The following is a 16067-nucleotide window of genomic DNA, read 5'->3' as shown; positions in this document are numbered from 1 at the left end:
AGAGAAGAAAAAAAAGAAGAAAAAAATATATATATTCATAGGCTTGTCAAAGGAATACAGCCCCTTAAGTATTTAGCAGTAACTTAATCCGGACACCAATCTAACCTCTTCCATACCTGTGCAAGTTCATAGTAGCCAGCCGAGCAGGCGAGACACAGCAAGCTCTCCCCTTCCTCTGTGTGCTCATTGACGCTCCGGCCCTCATCCAGCAATTTGCGCACGGCGTTGACATCCCCATCCGAACACGCCTCTGCTAAACTACGGCTGAAAATAACCAGACTGCTACAATTACTGCCACTGTGGCAGGTGAACACACACACACCCCTCACAACAACACAATTACTTCCAGGCAGCAAAGAGACACACACGCATGCTCATATATATTGTTTATGAAGCAGAGAGTGAGTTGATGGTGTGAGCGAGATACATACTTGTCTGCTTGGCCGGCATTGAGTGTGTTTTCAGCTCTCATCCGGGTGAGGGCGGCTGCGGCCTCGTCCAGGGCACAACTCACAGATGACGTCAGTCGCCGTAGCACCTCGGGGTCTGCAAAAGCTTTACCATCGGCAGTGGACAGTTTACCGATGCCTGCCGAACACCAAAAGGGCAGAGGTGCATAGGGCAATGCAAACCACAGGGGAGCACAACCACACCAGACCAGATGAAGAAGCAAGTCCAGTCCAGCAAATCCAATCCAGGGTTAGTAGCAGCAAACACAAAGAGGAAAAAAATCAATAAAAAAAATAAAAAAAATTTTAAAAAATGAATAGAAAAAGAAAAAAAAAAAAAATCACACAGAAAACACAAGCATTTGTTAATGTGGCTTAATATATCTTTTTTCAATAAACCACCTAAGAGTCGCAATTTCTTTATCAAATAGTAAGGTACACAATAAAAAGGGGAATAATGGGAGTATCTACTGCGCTGTGCAAAAGTCTTAAGTCAGTCTTCATTTCTTTATGCTGGGCTAGGAAAACGGGAAAAAGGTGCAGCGATTTATTGAGATGTACAAACATAACAAATAGTTTGTACAAATCTAACGAGTTTTTAAGTCAGTATTTGCCATTTTTTCCCCAAACACAGCCGGAACTCTTAGTCAGGCTTTCTGTGTAAGACTAAGTAGTCTTCATTAATAGTTCTTGAAGGACATTCAAATCTCTTCTTTGGAGGAAAACAAATCCTCTGTAAAACAATCAGGTACAAGTACTGGCCAATGTCAAACGGAGCCATTTAGAAAGCCTGGAGACCTATTGCTCAAGATTATTTAAAAATAAAATGTGTATATATATGTAAAAAAAAAAAAAAAAAAAAAATGACACGACACTTTGGCTCATTGGAAACAAAATAAAAAGAAATGATTTGAGACGTTTGCACAGTACTTTGTGTTCAGAACAATAATACCAGTGAAATGAAGCTGTTGTATACACCAAGGCTCAAAGGTTTGGAGTCAAAATTTTGCAGTTTTCCTTAAGTCATTAAATGAACTGCAATGTGACACTGCTGAGAAACTCTGATATTTACTGAATATAATTTTGCCATAAAGACAAGCTTCTTGAAAATGACTTCAAGTTAAATTAGTTTAATATTAATGTGCACTTCCTGTATGTTACAGTCTAGCGTCCTACAATAGGACTGACAATTAGCATTACTTTGGTGGTGATTTCATTATTACAATACCAGCAAACTGGTGTTTTATTAAAACAAGTAGTTTGGAAATAAAACTTTTCTTGTTCAAATCTCACACTTTCCTAGACACATTTCCTCTACCTTGACTGACAGATGTCAGATCTCACAATTGATGTGCTTCAATTCAAATACTTCAAGGTTAAATAATGAACATGAAAATAAGATCCTTTCTCTTCTTTTCATACTTATTTAAATCTTTTAGCACGTTCCGATTCGTTCCAAACTTTTGATCAGTAGTGTATACGAACCGATGTAGAGTCAAGCTGTTAATGTTCGAAGAGAAAACCGTCTCATCCTGTGTGAATTATAGATGGGTAAAAAGCAGTGACCATGAGAGAAAATGCTGTGTTAGGAACAGTGGCCAGCAAGCAAGAGAAGAACTGAAGAAAACACAATGCAATATGACAGGAAAAAAAAAAGTCTGTGCGTCTATTTTGTCATGAAAAAGAAGAAAAGTCAATGACCAGAGTGCAAGGCAAGCAGCAGCAAAATGAAAACAACTGCTTTTGCTAATGACCTACAGAGGAAGATCTCTCAAGGGAAAACAATGAACATTTCCAAACCAGCAAACCACTTGTGAGAGGAGTAACAGTGTGCATTTTACAGACGTGTGTAAAAATGAAGAAAAAAAAAGGGAAAAAAATAAATAAAGTTGGCTTTAAACCTTTCGGCCTCAACTTCAACCCATCCATTAACCAGGCACAAGACCGCTTCAGTCCTTAAGGTTGTGTTTTCTCACCACTGACTCGGGCTAAACTTAGCACCACTCTCAGACAAAGATTTCACAACAGTCTCATATGCACAAGGAAAGAGGTCAAGGAAGTTGATCATTAATGTTTTATTTTATCGTGTTTTTCCTCAGAGAACACAAACACTTCATTCACTAAACAGGAATAAATTGGTTAGGTATCAGCCGTCACCAAATCCCTTCTCCTGTGTATAATCCTCTACATATAACTACTAAACAGAGCAGGAAGTAGTGAATGAGTCAAGAATTTCAGTCAAAACATCAATTTAAAAGACCTTCTTCACTGTGTTTACACATAAGCACTTGTTCCTGCTCAGCTCCACCTACAACGCTGCCATGTTTACACGTACAACACCATCTATCTTTTATCATGTTAAACTAAAATAAAATTTATCAGGACAAGTGTATATACACCAAATGCCTACTGAAAACATAACTGGCACCGACACCAGTCTAACAGGAATCATTCTTGAAGCATTTACGTGCAATGAAATGAACAACTAGATCAAAATGTAAGCTATCCTAACAATACGTCAGACGAAACCATTAGTACTATTTCAGAGAAAATGAGTTGCCTTCTAGGTAAAACCAACCAATAATACTGCTAGTAAGCGCTGTCTAATAACTTAGTGTGATATTTTGTGGCCATTAATTACATCTGAGCAACCCGCCCTTCCCCTCATTTAAGAGGTCTTAATGTAGAATTAAACTAGCTAGTGAGAGCCAGAGATCTTAAAAATCTCAGAATGGGATGAGCATGAGCTCATCTTAATGTTGTTAAACTAAGCAGACACTCTAGTTTAGACCACTTATTTCTTTGTGCGTCTAGGTACGTAAACTTTAAGTCAACTTACTTCAAATGAACATTTAATTGCATGTCATTCGTTATTTCATGAACTTTCATTTGCAGTACCAGTAAAGTCTCTGGTGTCTGGGTAATGTGGAATAAGAGCAGCCACTAATCTATTAAAACCAGTTTTTCAGTATAATGTTTGAATGCAAAATCATGGTGGCTCTCCTGTAGGAGGAAAAAAAAGGATCAAGTAACTGCCAAAACATGACAAAGGGGCAGGAACTGAATCTGAGGATGTAACTGTAATAAACTAGGCTTTGTATTTGCAGCAGCAGCATGAAAGCAAGCTCTTTTGATATAATTTTCCCCACACAGAGCAACAAGGGAACCCCAGACAGAAAATGAAAGGGTTTCAACTCTTAAAAAGTACACAACGGGATAATTGCTAGAAACAATTATGTTTTGATAAACTGGTGATCTCAAAAGTGCTGCTGCTGCAATCCTGAGACTTTTCAACAGGAGCGCTCTGGAAAAAAAGGTCTACACACATTTAGCTCTAAGGAATAATTTAATTTAAAATCTAACTTGATTATAAAAGAATTTGATAAACAGTTTTAAATGATTCTTATGTGATATGTGTATCATGTATATATTTATATGTCACTTCACTTTCATTCATTTGCTAAGCTCAACCACTGCCACCACTCATGAAATAGTAGGTGTGCAAGTCCATTTTTGATAAAAATACTGACACTTAAGACTTGCATAATTCACAATATATGTAGTTCCCATATTCATGATCTGTGTTTGATGGCACAGTGTGGGGTGGAGAAGATTTTTGAGTTAATTTAATTTAAAAGCGTTAAACCTGGATTATGCACTTTTGCAGACAAAGACAACTGGAGACCCAACAGCCGAGTACTCATTCCTGTTATACTTCTTCAAAGGCGCATGCGCAGTCGTTGCATTGTAATGTAAATTCAACAAGTTGCCGTAATCACAAAAACCTCAGGTAGGCACATAGACGTTTGGATAGACCCTCATGCAACTTACTCATGGCAAAGTTTATGACATTGGGACCTGGGTGGACCCCAGAGTATCAAAATAAAAGTATCATCTCTGCTTTAATCTATGTAGATCCAGAGTTCCATAACAACCTGGTCTTTTTAACAAACATCATCCGTCATTTTGTAGGAATGGGACAGTCACAGATGTTGATATATTCTATACATGTATACTGCATGTGAAAAGATGGGTCAAAGACACAGACTGAGAATCCTGGCTGCCAACACAGCCAAGCAAAAATGCACCATTCCAATATTTCCAGTTTTTGTTGTCTCAACTGTCTGCAACTCTCAAAACTGTCTGAAAAATTGTGGCTTATTGAACAGTTTCGAATGATTAAGTTGCAAATATTAACTGACAACATTGCCCCAAACCCTCTCCCAGTAACCCTCTGTGCCACAACTGAAAACTAGAAAAACTAAACTGTTCTGCACAGTCACACAGCACCAGTGTACCCTCCGCACTGCTGCAACATTCTACATTCCCTTTATTTATTTTTATTTATTTTATTTATTTACACTTGCCAGAAAGCACAGGAAGCTGCTGCAGTATTCTCCTGAACAACAGGTGTCACCACCAGAACAGCACCAATGTAGGAGAAGAGGTCAAAGCCAAAAGCAAAGACATTGGGGAAATCTTGGCAGAGTGTCAACCGACAGAGATACAACATGCCAAGTTAAAAAAAATTGAGGGATGCACGACCAGCTGACCTGATACAAAAACAGTGGCAGACACCAGCGGATATGACATCATTTTTCAATAACACCCCCATGCAACAGGGGTAAGCATAAAGTGGTATACATCTGGTCAGTCTGCTAGAAAACATTTGCCCCTTTAGTGATGCTGGCTAAAGGGCAGAAATACCACTGTGTAGACTGTGATGGTTAACAGTTTCTTGTAATCCTAATCAAGTTTTCAAATGATATGTTAAATCACTTATGTAGATGCTACAATGACCAAGCATCGTTACTAAATCATCACCTCCTCAAGTTAAAAATAAAAGAAATAAAATAAAACAAAAGAAATAAAATCAGCTTTTATGGGCTAATCTAGAAGTTTTGAAAGTTTTAGGAAAACGGCAAAAAAATAAAAAATAAAATAAAAATTTGGACTTGTGTCCAAATACACTTAGCAGTCAAAGATCACATTAATCCCACAGCATATTAGCAGATTTTATCCCAATACCTGGTGCGTGCATGCATGCATAGACGCAACCCTCCAGACCTGTGGCTACTAGCCATGATAGGCAGAACCTCTGATTTTAGACCAAGTGTGCACTCAGCAAGGTAATTCATAATGTGCCTGAGCACATTTTACCCCTTGATTCCAGTTAATTTGTCTAGTGTGCCTGCTGTGTAGTGGGCTGACTCAAGGTATACATGTAGTAACCAAGCCCAAACTTGGAGCACCAACACCCTCCTCAACAACAGCTGCCTCCATGTAAAATCAGTGCTATTAAATCTAAAAGTTCTATAAGAGAACAGCAGTCCAAAAGAAAATGCCCCACTTTAGCCCTGAAATACATTCCTTAGTTGCCATCTTTGTGCTTTGCAGCAGTGTTTCTTTTAGGCTGTGTGCATAAAAGAAGAAATGCAAGAGGTGGGAACTGAAATGCTGAGAAAAAGTGAAGTGTACTTGGGACCCAGATTGTTAAACGCTGTGTGAGGGCAGGCCTGTAGGGGGGTTGGGAGGGGTTGACAATCTTGTCCTGGCACAGTACAAGAAAACCACAACTGGTGTAAGTAAACCCTGTTTAATCTAGCCTGACTCATAACTAGCAACTCCTCTTTAAACTCTGGACCCAACTACAGTGATGACTTTACAGAGGCTGTGGCTTCATGCGGTTAAAGGTACTTCTGACACAGACATTTCCACATTAAGGGGCCACAAGGCCATCTTCTTAAAGGAAAAGGCTGAGCTGGTAGCATGAATCACTGTCACCACACACATTCAGAGGCCACAATTTCTACTGCACATCATGTTTGTTACTTTTACACCAAGCTTTGTTCAAGTTTTCAACATACAGTGTGTTACCTTGACTCTCTGAAGCATACAGGAACAATTTTTCCTACCCATATAAGACAGCCCAAGTTACATCTTTGCAGCAGTACTGATGGTTATCAAAGCCCACTACAGCCAGTGCATGCAAGCGTGCATGACTGCTGAATGCTTATTAGAGCACTTCAATCAAGGCTGATGACAGGATGAACTGATCTTGATCCCATCCTGAGTCAAACAGCTGGATCAGGTATCTGTGTCAGCAGGTAAATAAATGTGGACGATTTATTAAGTTCAGCTATATGCTCTGTTTACTATGTCACGGGTCAGAAGCAGTGTATGGGGCGCTAGCAAGAGAGGTAACATAGCATAGAAGAAGCCAAGAACAAAGCTTTAGCATTTTGGAGGCATTTCACAACAGCTACCTCAACAGATTTTTTTTTTTTCCCCCTTTTTTTTTTTTTTTTTTTTTTTTAAAGGCACAATGGTTATTTAAGAGTCTGGCAGTTTCACAGTAACCTGGTATCATTATTATTAATATTTCTGCACAAGTAGATATTTATAGTTTTTATATATAATAAGATATATAATAAACAAAATAACATTAAAAACTTTAATGCCATAACAGCCGAATTAAACAGAACAGGAATATCAAACCTTTTATTCCTGGCTTTAGAGTCAGTTATATGTACGGACACTTTTGTTGCCTCCGTTTCTAAACAAAGCCGACACATGGCTCCTTAGCATTCACTTCCACTGCAACACCAAAGTGTAGCTTTGAAACAATTACCATGTGAACTTATACTTCCAGATTTTATTGCACAAACTATTCTATTGTTTGGGGAAAAAAAACACCTGTTAGGTTCATGTAATGTGTTATCTTTACCTCACCTAGTACCCTGTTGCTGTGACAGTGAGATCAAAAACATAGCAAAACAATTTTTCTTTATTACTGAAAAAGTCTGAGTGTTGTGTTTTTTTTAAACTTCACTTGCAGTCCCTCTTCTTCATCTGCTGTTACTTTTCTAAAAAGAGCAAACCTTTAAACTGCTAGCAAACTGTGATGCTACCTAGCATGTTACTTCTGCAGTATAATGTTGTACCACATGTAATTATTAGTTCTTCAAATTATGTTACCAAATTGTTGTGCTGCCTGCCCTGTTAAAGATTGTGCCACCCAGTAGTTATTATTTGAACAATTTCTTACATCATGTGACCCAAAGAGTGAGAAACAAGGGTGAATTTTTAATTTTATGCAGGCAAGAAGAAAAGCTGGGGAAAGGTGAGTTCAGCTTCAAAAACACCTTTTTTTTTTTTCTTTTTTTTCTTTTTTTTTTTACATCTAGCATTAAGATCAACTTGCAAAAGGTCAGTGAGCTGATTTGGTAGAAAACAAACAATAGCATGCCACTGAGACTTAACTTTGCAGGAATAAAAATTCTGGTTAGCTCAAAATACAAACTAAAATAAAAAAATAAAATAAAATATTTGAAATGACTCAACATTCACTGGAAACTAAAGAAATATCTTACTTTGACAATTTATCAGTTAGGTTTGTCAATGTACAACTGCTATGAATTTAGGGGATTTTATGACATGTAGTACAGAAGTGTTTCTTTGAGTTGTGCCAAGACTGAAAAAAACAAACAAACTACTGAACATTACAAACATGAAACAACATTGTTGTAGAAATCATTACTTGGGTTTAGGAAAACTTCAGAAAATGTGTCACTATGAACTCAGTTCAGTTCATTGCAAATTCAAATTAAAGCACTATTGTGCTTCTATTCATTTAAGATGGACTATATCAGGGAAGTGAATATCAAGGAATCTGCCCCACAGTCTGCAAAATCAAAGTGTGGAAATAGAGGACAAATCATTTGGGCTGAAGACAAGAGGATCTGTAAGGTTGCAGTAGTGCCCATCTGTGAACATCCTGCTACCCTAACTATGACTCTTTGTTTTCTCAGGTTATTTTTGGTTGTTGTTGTTTATTTTTTCACTACATCTACATTAAGAAGTAAAGAGAAAGGGAGATATTACGCAAGTACATACAAGTATGGCTACTGGTAACAGTAGCCTTCATTTATAATCCATGTGCGACTTGTCTTACACCATGCATTTCTTGTAATTAAGTCTGAGCATTTACAGTCTCTATAAAACATAACACAACAAGGAACATTTAATTAAAACTACAGAAACAATTGTTAATGTAGTTACTAAAATAATCCGAATTTGCCACCGGCATATTTAACCTGATCAAACACTTATTTCATGTTTGCATATGACATCCCTGCAGGACTCAACCATGTATGCTTAGTATAAATTATTACCATGTCACAACTAGTAAAGCTAGTTCAATTTACTTAGGAGGGGTGTAAAATTCTCCTGATCAACAGCTTGGTTCAACTCATTTTTAGGCTATGGTTTCGTTTACAGTTTGCTAAACGTTATAAAAGTGGGTAATATTTTAACTGCTGAACGATAACAGAAGTCACATGTCCAGTTCACTCTTTAACTGTTTACATTTACTACCACATTTTAACAGCTCCAAAAGGCAAACTTGCATACCATTATACTGTGGACACTTTAAGCCATTTCTCATATGCAATCACTAATTTACCAAACCACAAAAAATCCTATTTTTAAAAAAAAAAAAAAAAAAATGTATGTATGTATGTATGTATGTATGTATGTATGTATGTATGTATAAATAAAGTTATATTTGGCCAAAATACCACTACACTCAATTAGGGGTAAGATTACGGTTGTTAAAATGATACTCAGATATTAAATCAATACTAAAACTAATATCAAATTACAACATTTATTTGTAACTATATCAATACAGACAGTGGTGTTTTGTCTCCAGTTGACACACGGCGCCACTGTGGCCAGATAGGCACACAGCTCCTCCCCTCACTAATAGCTGAAAAAGTTAACTTTCACAACGCTTTAGGAGGACTTTAAAGAGGTCAATAAAGCTCCTGTTTCACCAACATGTAAGCAGTAAACAGTGATCTTCAATCTTAACCTGGCCAATGCACATATTAGCCACATAACTATTAGCAATTACCCAATAACCACATTGGCCATCTGCTGTCATTAATTCAGCAGGTAGAAAACCGTGAGTCACGGATGGAATATTGAGCCTTGACAGAGCTAATTAAGGACACATGCAGAATTTGGGTTGCGTTTACAGAGCATTTTTGCAGAGTGTGGAGAACAAATCTGAGCAAATAAAGAGCAGCTAAATTAGATGGGTTTCAATTCTGGAGCGCAGAGCTGAGGATGTAAGGAGATCCAGACTAACGCAGAGCAGTGTGAACAGTGAATGAGAGAGAGGCTGGAGGCAGATGTTTGACATAATGGAAAAAATACAGCAACATAACTTGACCCCCACACCCCTCCTAAAATAGAATTAAAAATGTAAAAAAAAAAACAAAAACAAAAAAAAAACAGTATGGTGACCGCCATATTTTTTGATGGTAAGGTAGACTGTCACTGTTTGTCTACTTAATAGAACACTTTTCTTCGCCTCAATTTAAGCAAGCAGAACTGATAACATTTGCTGCCTAGCTCCAACATTGACATTATTGTTTTATAATTAACCATAGCCAGTCTTAATGACAACAGATGGCTAAGGTGACTATCAGAAAATACCTAACAGTTTAACAGTTAATGTTAAAGTGTGAGCTGACCAGGTTAGCATTTATGGCAACTGTTTCATACGTCAATGTTAATGAAATGGGAGCTTTATTGACCTCTCAAAATTCCTCCAAAAGAATTGGGAACATCCACTATTTCAGCTACTTGTAATAAGAGGTCCTGTGTGCAGGTGTTAACAAGAGGTGGCAAAGATGGCACTGTAGGCATGATGCTTTTGCAACTAAGTATCAATTCTGACAGCTTTGTTTAGTCTCCATCCAGATGGCTACAGCGATGAAACAAAGTTTGGCATTTTTTTTAAAATGTTATATCAATCCCTTTGTTAGTAACGTAATAAAACCTTGACAACAGCAGCAGTAGTTTTAGACACAACACCAGGGCTATTTTTTTAGGTTTTGCTCACCATGGCATAATTTATATACCTGAAATCTTTGGTACCAGATTTGTTGAAAAAGTTATACCAGATTGTTTGGGCACATTACAAAAAAACAAGCTAAGGAAGATAAGTTCATATCTATTAAATAATTTAATTTGGTATCACAATCCACAGCAATGGACTGAAAAATAAGAAGATTAGTTCCCATATATCAGACTTAGTTTCAAAGTGCATATATCTTTATCAAACACTCTGCAAACTGCTGCTCTTTTCTCCCCATTTAGGGCATTTCAGACTACATCCAAACAAATGTATTTTCAATTTAAAACTTAGCAGCTGTCAGTGAACAGCTTTGTGTTTGCGGTATCCTATCTTGTTTACACTTGAAAGAGCTTTCCAAAAATTCCACTTCTAGTGAGCCGAGTTTCCGTGTGAATGACATAGCAAAATGCATTGAAAAAGCTACATATACCTCCCTATGTGTGGACAACGTGTAAAACAAATAGGAAAAACTCCAAATAAGCCCAAATAATAAATCCATACCAACATATTTTGATATATTTTGCAATAAACAACAGCCTAAGTCAATATTCCACCAATCTCACCAGACACTTGGCATCTTTGTGGATGGTCTTGACAGGTTTGGTATTAGGCTAGTTTGCTCATGCAGGGAATGAAAGGAGGCTGTACAGATCTTTTTGCCACAATCATTTCACATAAACGCTACTCCTCTCTGCTAATTTTATATAAAAACAATACAAATAAGCTAACAAATCAATGAAAACATAAATAAACAACTTATTTTTTATTATTGTACATGGTTGTAGAAATCTCAAGTAAACCAGTAACGTGAGTTACTAGCTGTACTGTTTAGACCGGCCAGGGAGAAAGGGGAATAGAATGAGATTAGCCATTAGCCGTTCAACACAAGCTCTGTGCATGCTGTGGAGGCTCAAGCGTGTTCCAGCGTTAATCTGCATGGTAATGTTCACGTGCCCAAACGAGGCCAGGACACCCAGCCCTAATGGATTAATCTACACAGACCTTCTTACTCTGAGATTACAAGTTCTAATTGAACTAATTTATCCAAATCACTTTCAAACTATCTGCTGATATGACACTTACAGAACCGACAGTTTCTCCTTATTACAATTTCAGGCCTTAAAAAACAAACAAAAAACAAACAAACAAAAAAACATTTAAAAAACATAAGGCCTCCACTTTTAAATGCCTGGGAATGGATTAGGGAAAAAGACTGAGGTAGAAAGGTGTGGTTTGCTGGTTCTGTATGTTGAAGCACAAATTAAAACAGGTTGTATAAAAATGGGTGTGGTTAATGACATACTGATTGATTACATATTAATATTTGTCAAGAATTATGGCGAGCTGAGTTCAGACAATGCAGTCATACCTGCAGCTTCCAGTAAAGCTTCAAGTCTGGCCTGTGTCTCTGGATCAACTGTTCTCAAATCTACTCCATCTGTAGCGCTGGACAAAAGTAACTCTGACGCTGTCTTCATAATGGGGTTATCCAGGTCCTCCTGGTCCAGAATGAATGACTCCACCTGGGAGAGACAGGTAAGGGTCAGCAACAAAATCTTTTCCCCACAGAGCTAGTTTATGATACCATTTGGATTGCAGGCCATTAATTAAAGGGTATCAAACCTATACCAGGTTAGTATTTATAAAAAACACAAAAAGGCAAAAGGAAAATAATAAGAAATTACACTCCTGAAAACATTTACATTACTCTGTATAAAAAGCGGCCGTACACATACAAATGCACCACCTATAAAAAGACCAAGCATGTGGCTCTTGTTTATTTATGGTTTCTCTCAACAGAGGGAAAGCAAAAAGGAGCACAAGGATAAGAGTCAAAGCACAGGAAGTGCTACGGCCGGGAATTACAGCCCCTAAACACACACACGGATTCAGCTGAGAGTCAGCTGCCCAAGCAGAGCTCCACAACCTCATACCTGAGCTTTGGCTCTCAGATATCATAGTCTGTACTACAGAGTTTCTTTCACAAAATAAAAAAAAGTTTTTGTTTTAAAAAGGAAGGGGATCAATGAAATATTTTTGTAAATGTGACTACAGCACAAGGCTAAATTGGAGCTACAGTCACATATATTACTGAAAAACAGAAATTAAAGGTCAAAATGAAAAAAGATTGTTTTTCATCTGCTCACATTTGAAAATGTATACTCCTCTATCCATAACCATTAATGAGTATGACAAATCACAGATATAAACAAATAACTTATACAAATAACTAAGAAAAAATAATGTGTGTTTTTTTTTTAAGTCAGACTTTGACAGCTGGATGTTTAATTCTGTTTGCATCTTCAAAGTAACATCTTAACTGTATCCAGATAGCTGTGGAAATTATTTTTGTTAAAAAGCAGGTGAAGTAAATTAAACTGTCTTGACACCAACATGGGATATGTAAATAATCTGTGGAGGGCTTCATGCAACGGGATTCATTGCATTTGATCAAGTATTTATGGTACAGTAGGTCTGGTATACAGATTACCTACTGACCAATATAAATACCACAGACATTACCTCAGACAGAGAGACTACCAGGAAAGGTATGATTCTAAATATGATCTTGAATAAATTACTGGTCATTTTCAAACAACCCCCAGCACAACCTGAGAAAGAACCAATATCTCTATGTCCACACACAAGCTGCAGCAGACTTTCGGGGTCTGGTCCAGAGAGAAACTGTTGTGAGGGAGTCAGCATTCAGCAATGTGGAGGAATTCAGCTATATGAAAGGAGTGCAGTGCACAACAGTCCATGGGGGATGTAGTTCTACAGAGGCCTTTATCATCAACAATGGGTATCACTCTTCAGTATTAATGAACTACAGTTCCCAGTGTTGGTATCCACAGAGCTGGAAAGGCCTAGAATGGCATCTACTTAATCCTGGGGCTCAGATTTTTGCTACTACCCAGTGCAGCGTGTTCTCCACAGGAGTGAAACACCACAACAAATGCTCCCTTTCAGCCTTATAAAGTAGACTGGGTGAGCAAGAAAACATGATTGCAATGACATGCCTTTGCAATTTGAGGCAAGTGACAAATTAGATATTTTCTTCTGCCGCTGCTACACAACTGAGCTAATGCTCAGGCAAAAACAACAGGATATAGTGACAGCTGGATGAGCTAACACCCTCACTTGTCTATCAAAGGTGTAGCAGTGTGTCTTAGAGAATCCACTGGTCACATACTAGCCATCCATAAACAAGACAGCTCCACAGGTCAGGTCCAGTGCTCCTTGGTGCAGGTTCATTGAACACCAAGAACTTTTCAATGGAAGCGTTTTTTAATAGTACAAACTACACTAACCCTCACGTTGCCATGAAAAAAGTCACATGGACATCTGACAAGTTTGTGCAAATCAAGCAGTCTAACAACTTCCATTTCAGTGTCTGCTGCTGTCATACGATATGGTAAACTCAATTATATGGGAACAGTAAAGCTGCAAAGTCTCATAACGTTCAAACGGACGCTGTAAAAAAAATAAAATAGCGAGGCATTTGATGTGTGACTATAGCTCTGAAGATTTTGACAAAAATCCCCCAATATGTGGCTCTGCCACACGTGCAGTTGAAATGCATATATGACAGGGTGACTGAGGGTTTTACACACAATTTAAACTATGTCATCCCAGATGACAAAACATGTCTAAAGTGCGTTTAGCTGACGGGATGCAGTCACACCTGTCCGCCGTGTGTGACATTGAAAGTTGGACACCTCTCAACGTGAACTCAAATCGCCCTCAAAATGTGACAACGCAAATAAAGCTGACAGTCACCGTGGCCATCTGAACGACCTAGGTGAACGGCTGGAAGACCAGTTAGCTAATTAGTCGACACCGACTGTGGAAATACGAGCAGAAAAATTACATTTTTAAAAATCCGAATCTAAACCTATCGAAAAGTTAGCCTAAGGGACAATCGATGTTGATTTACATGGTGTGGTGGGAAAAGTGACGTAATTGCACCACAACTATGAAATGGTAGATATTTAGCTGGCCGTGTAAGTCCGTGGGTTTGTGGGCATCATCCATTTGCCGTGGCTGGAAAGCTGCTGGATAGCTTGCAAACTTGTGATGGGTGTTGCGAGACGACAGCTCCAAACGAGGCCGTCGTCGCTTACACCCGAACTAGGCCGTGGCCACAGCCTGCGCTGCATAAATAAAACATTTCAGCCGGTTGGCGTGAACAACTGCTCCTGTCTCACCAAACATGATCGACAGTAAACTGTCCATAAGCGTCTCAACTGACGAGGGGTGTTATTCTGTTGACGGGTTGGTTAATTTTACGTAATTTTAGCGGCCTGGGAGGGGGTGGCTGCCAACTGCGAGCTAATGTGCTAGCTAGGAGCCAGCTCGCGCTAGGAGAGGAATGTTGCCTAGTTCTATGGTTAGGCTTAGCTAACTAGCTTAGCGTAGCTACCTCTGAAACCTCGTCTTCGTCGCTGCCGGATCCTGGACCCGAAGAGAGGACGGCTGCGGCCGCTAGTTTGAAATCCAGTCTTTCGGCAGCAGGCCCGCCTGGCTCGCCGTACAAACGTACTTTCTTTCCACCTACACCAATCCCAATGCCCCCTAGTCCGACTCCTCCTGGTGTCGCTCCTACCCCCATCCCTGCCACTGGGGAGCGAGGAGTCACCGAGTCAATCTCGTCCTCGAAGCCGTCCGTCAGCATTGCCGTCCCGGCTACTGCATCCTGCATACTTGTGTTCACGATACGTGCGTTAACGTGCTAGTTGTTGACTTAAATGTCTGTCCAGGCGCGTTCTTGTGGAATATTCGCGTGATTTTACTTCAGGGAATCCAGAAACTCTCCCGAAGCGAGGGTTGAGGAGGATCTCTTTCCCCCAGCCATTAACTTTCTAACAACCTAACCCGATACGCACAGTTTCTGAGAAACGCCGCCCTTGTGGAAAATCCTCTCGACCGTATTGGTTCATCAGGAAAGACGTGTCTCTTCTATTGGTTTAAAGCTGATGCTTGTCAAAATGAGCCCGCGACGTCATGTTAGGTTTACCAATATCACGAGGCAGTAGAACGAACGTCAAGACATGACATGGTAGGCCAACTTAACTAGTTGCTAGTTTTATTAGTTGATGTAAACTCATGTTGGGATACCGTTTGCACATAAGGACTACTTCGAAAGTGTACTGACACTCTTTGTAAATTATAATGAATCATTTAGTGTGATTTTTTTTAATGTAAAATAACGGCTATCAAGTCATTATTGAGTGCTTCCAATTAAAAATAATGCAATTAAATAATGTATTAGTAATTATACATAATAATTTAAAGAAATAAAAAAATATTTTTTAGCAAAAATACACACACAAAAACAACAAAAATTAACAAACAATGCTGTATGATAAACAAACTTTTCATTCACAGATAAGTTAACAATTAAATTGATGCTCTGAAACTATAACCTCCAAAATGAGTGGTTCTCATTGTGTGATTTTAGGGGGGGGGACATTTTGCTGGTCCACTTATTTAATTTGGGTAAATTGTCTGCACAAATACATGTAAAGTAGTTCTGAGTGGTCATCTGACGGGAATGATGTCTACCAGAGAAGAGATCTGAGAATCTGTTCTGTTTTCAGTGTGTCCCGATAAGTCCTGAAAGTGAAACACCACGCATGAAAACAGTACCTTCCCTCCCGTGAGAGGAATGCAGCCAACATTAATACACC

At 38.6% G+C, this 16067-nt stretch overlaps 1 protein-coding gene across 5 annotated transcripts in view; it reads right to left on the bottom strand.

The window, feature by feature from the left end:
- Nucleotides 1-15257, bottom strand: part of ankhd1 (ankyrin repeat and KH domain containing 1) — a 30250-nt gene extending 14993 nt beyond the window's left edge. For 2 of the 5 annotated variants that reach the window (XM_084942640.1, XM_084942634.1), the window contains exons 1-4: nucleotides 14801-15257; nucleotides 11747-11900; nucleotides 432-588; nucleotides 117-279 (exon numbers count right to left, since the gene is read on the bottom strand). In XM_084942640.1, coding sequence (XP_084798766.1) covers nucleotides 117-279; nucleotides 432-588; nucleotides 11747-11900; nucleotides 14801-15079 — 753 coding nt within the window. In that variant the 5' untranslated portion in view covers nucleotides 15080-15257. The remainder of the gene's footprint in view (nucleotides 1-116; nucleotides 280-431; nucleotides 589-11746; nucleotides 11901-14800) is intronic. The other 3 variants (XM_084942652.1, XM_084942647.1, XM_084942655.1) reach the window with 2 other exon arrangements.
- Between the last annotated feature and the right edge of the window lie 810 nt (nucleotides 15258-16067).

The sequence above is a fragment of the Perissodus microlepis genome, chromosome 2, assembly GCF_051167445.1.
Source record: "Perissodus microlepis isolate ML-2025 ecotype Zambia chromosome 2, ASM5116744v1, whole genome shotgun sequence".
Lineage (NCBI taxonomy): Eukaryota > Metazoa > Chordata > Actinopteri > Cichliformes > Cichlidae > Perissodus > Perissodus microlepis.
The sequence above is the reverse complement of the archived record's forward strand: the minus strand, read 5'-3'. Positions and strand labels throughout refer to the sequence as shown.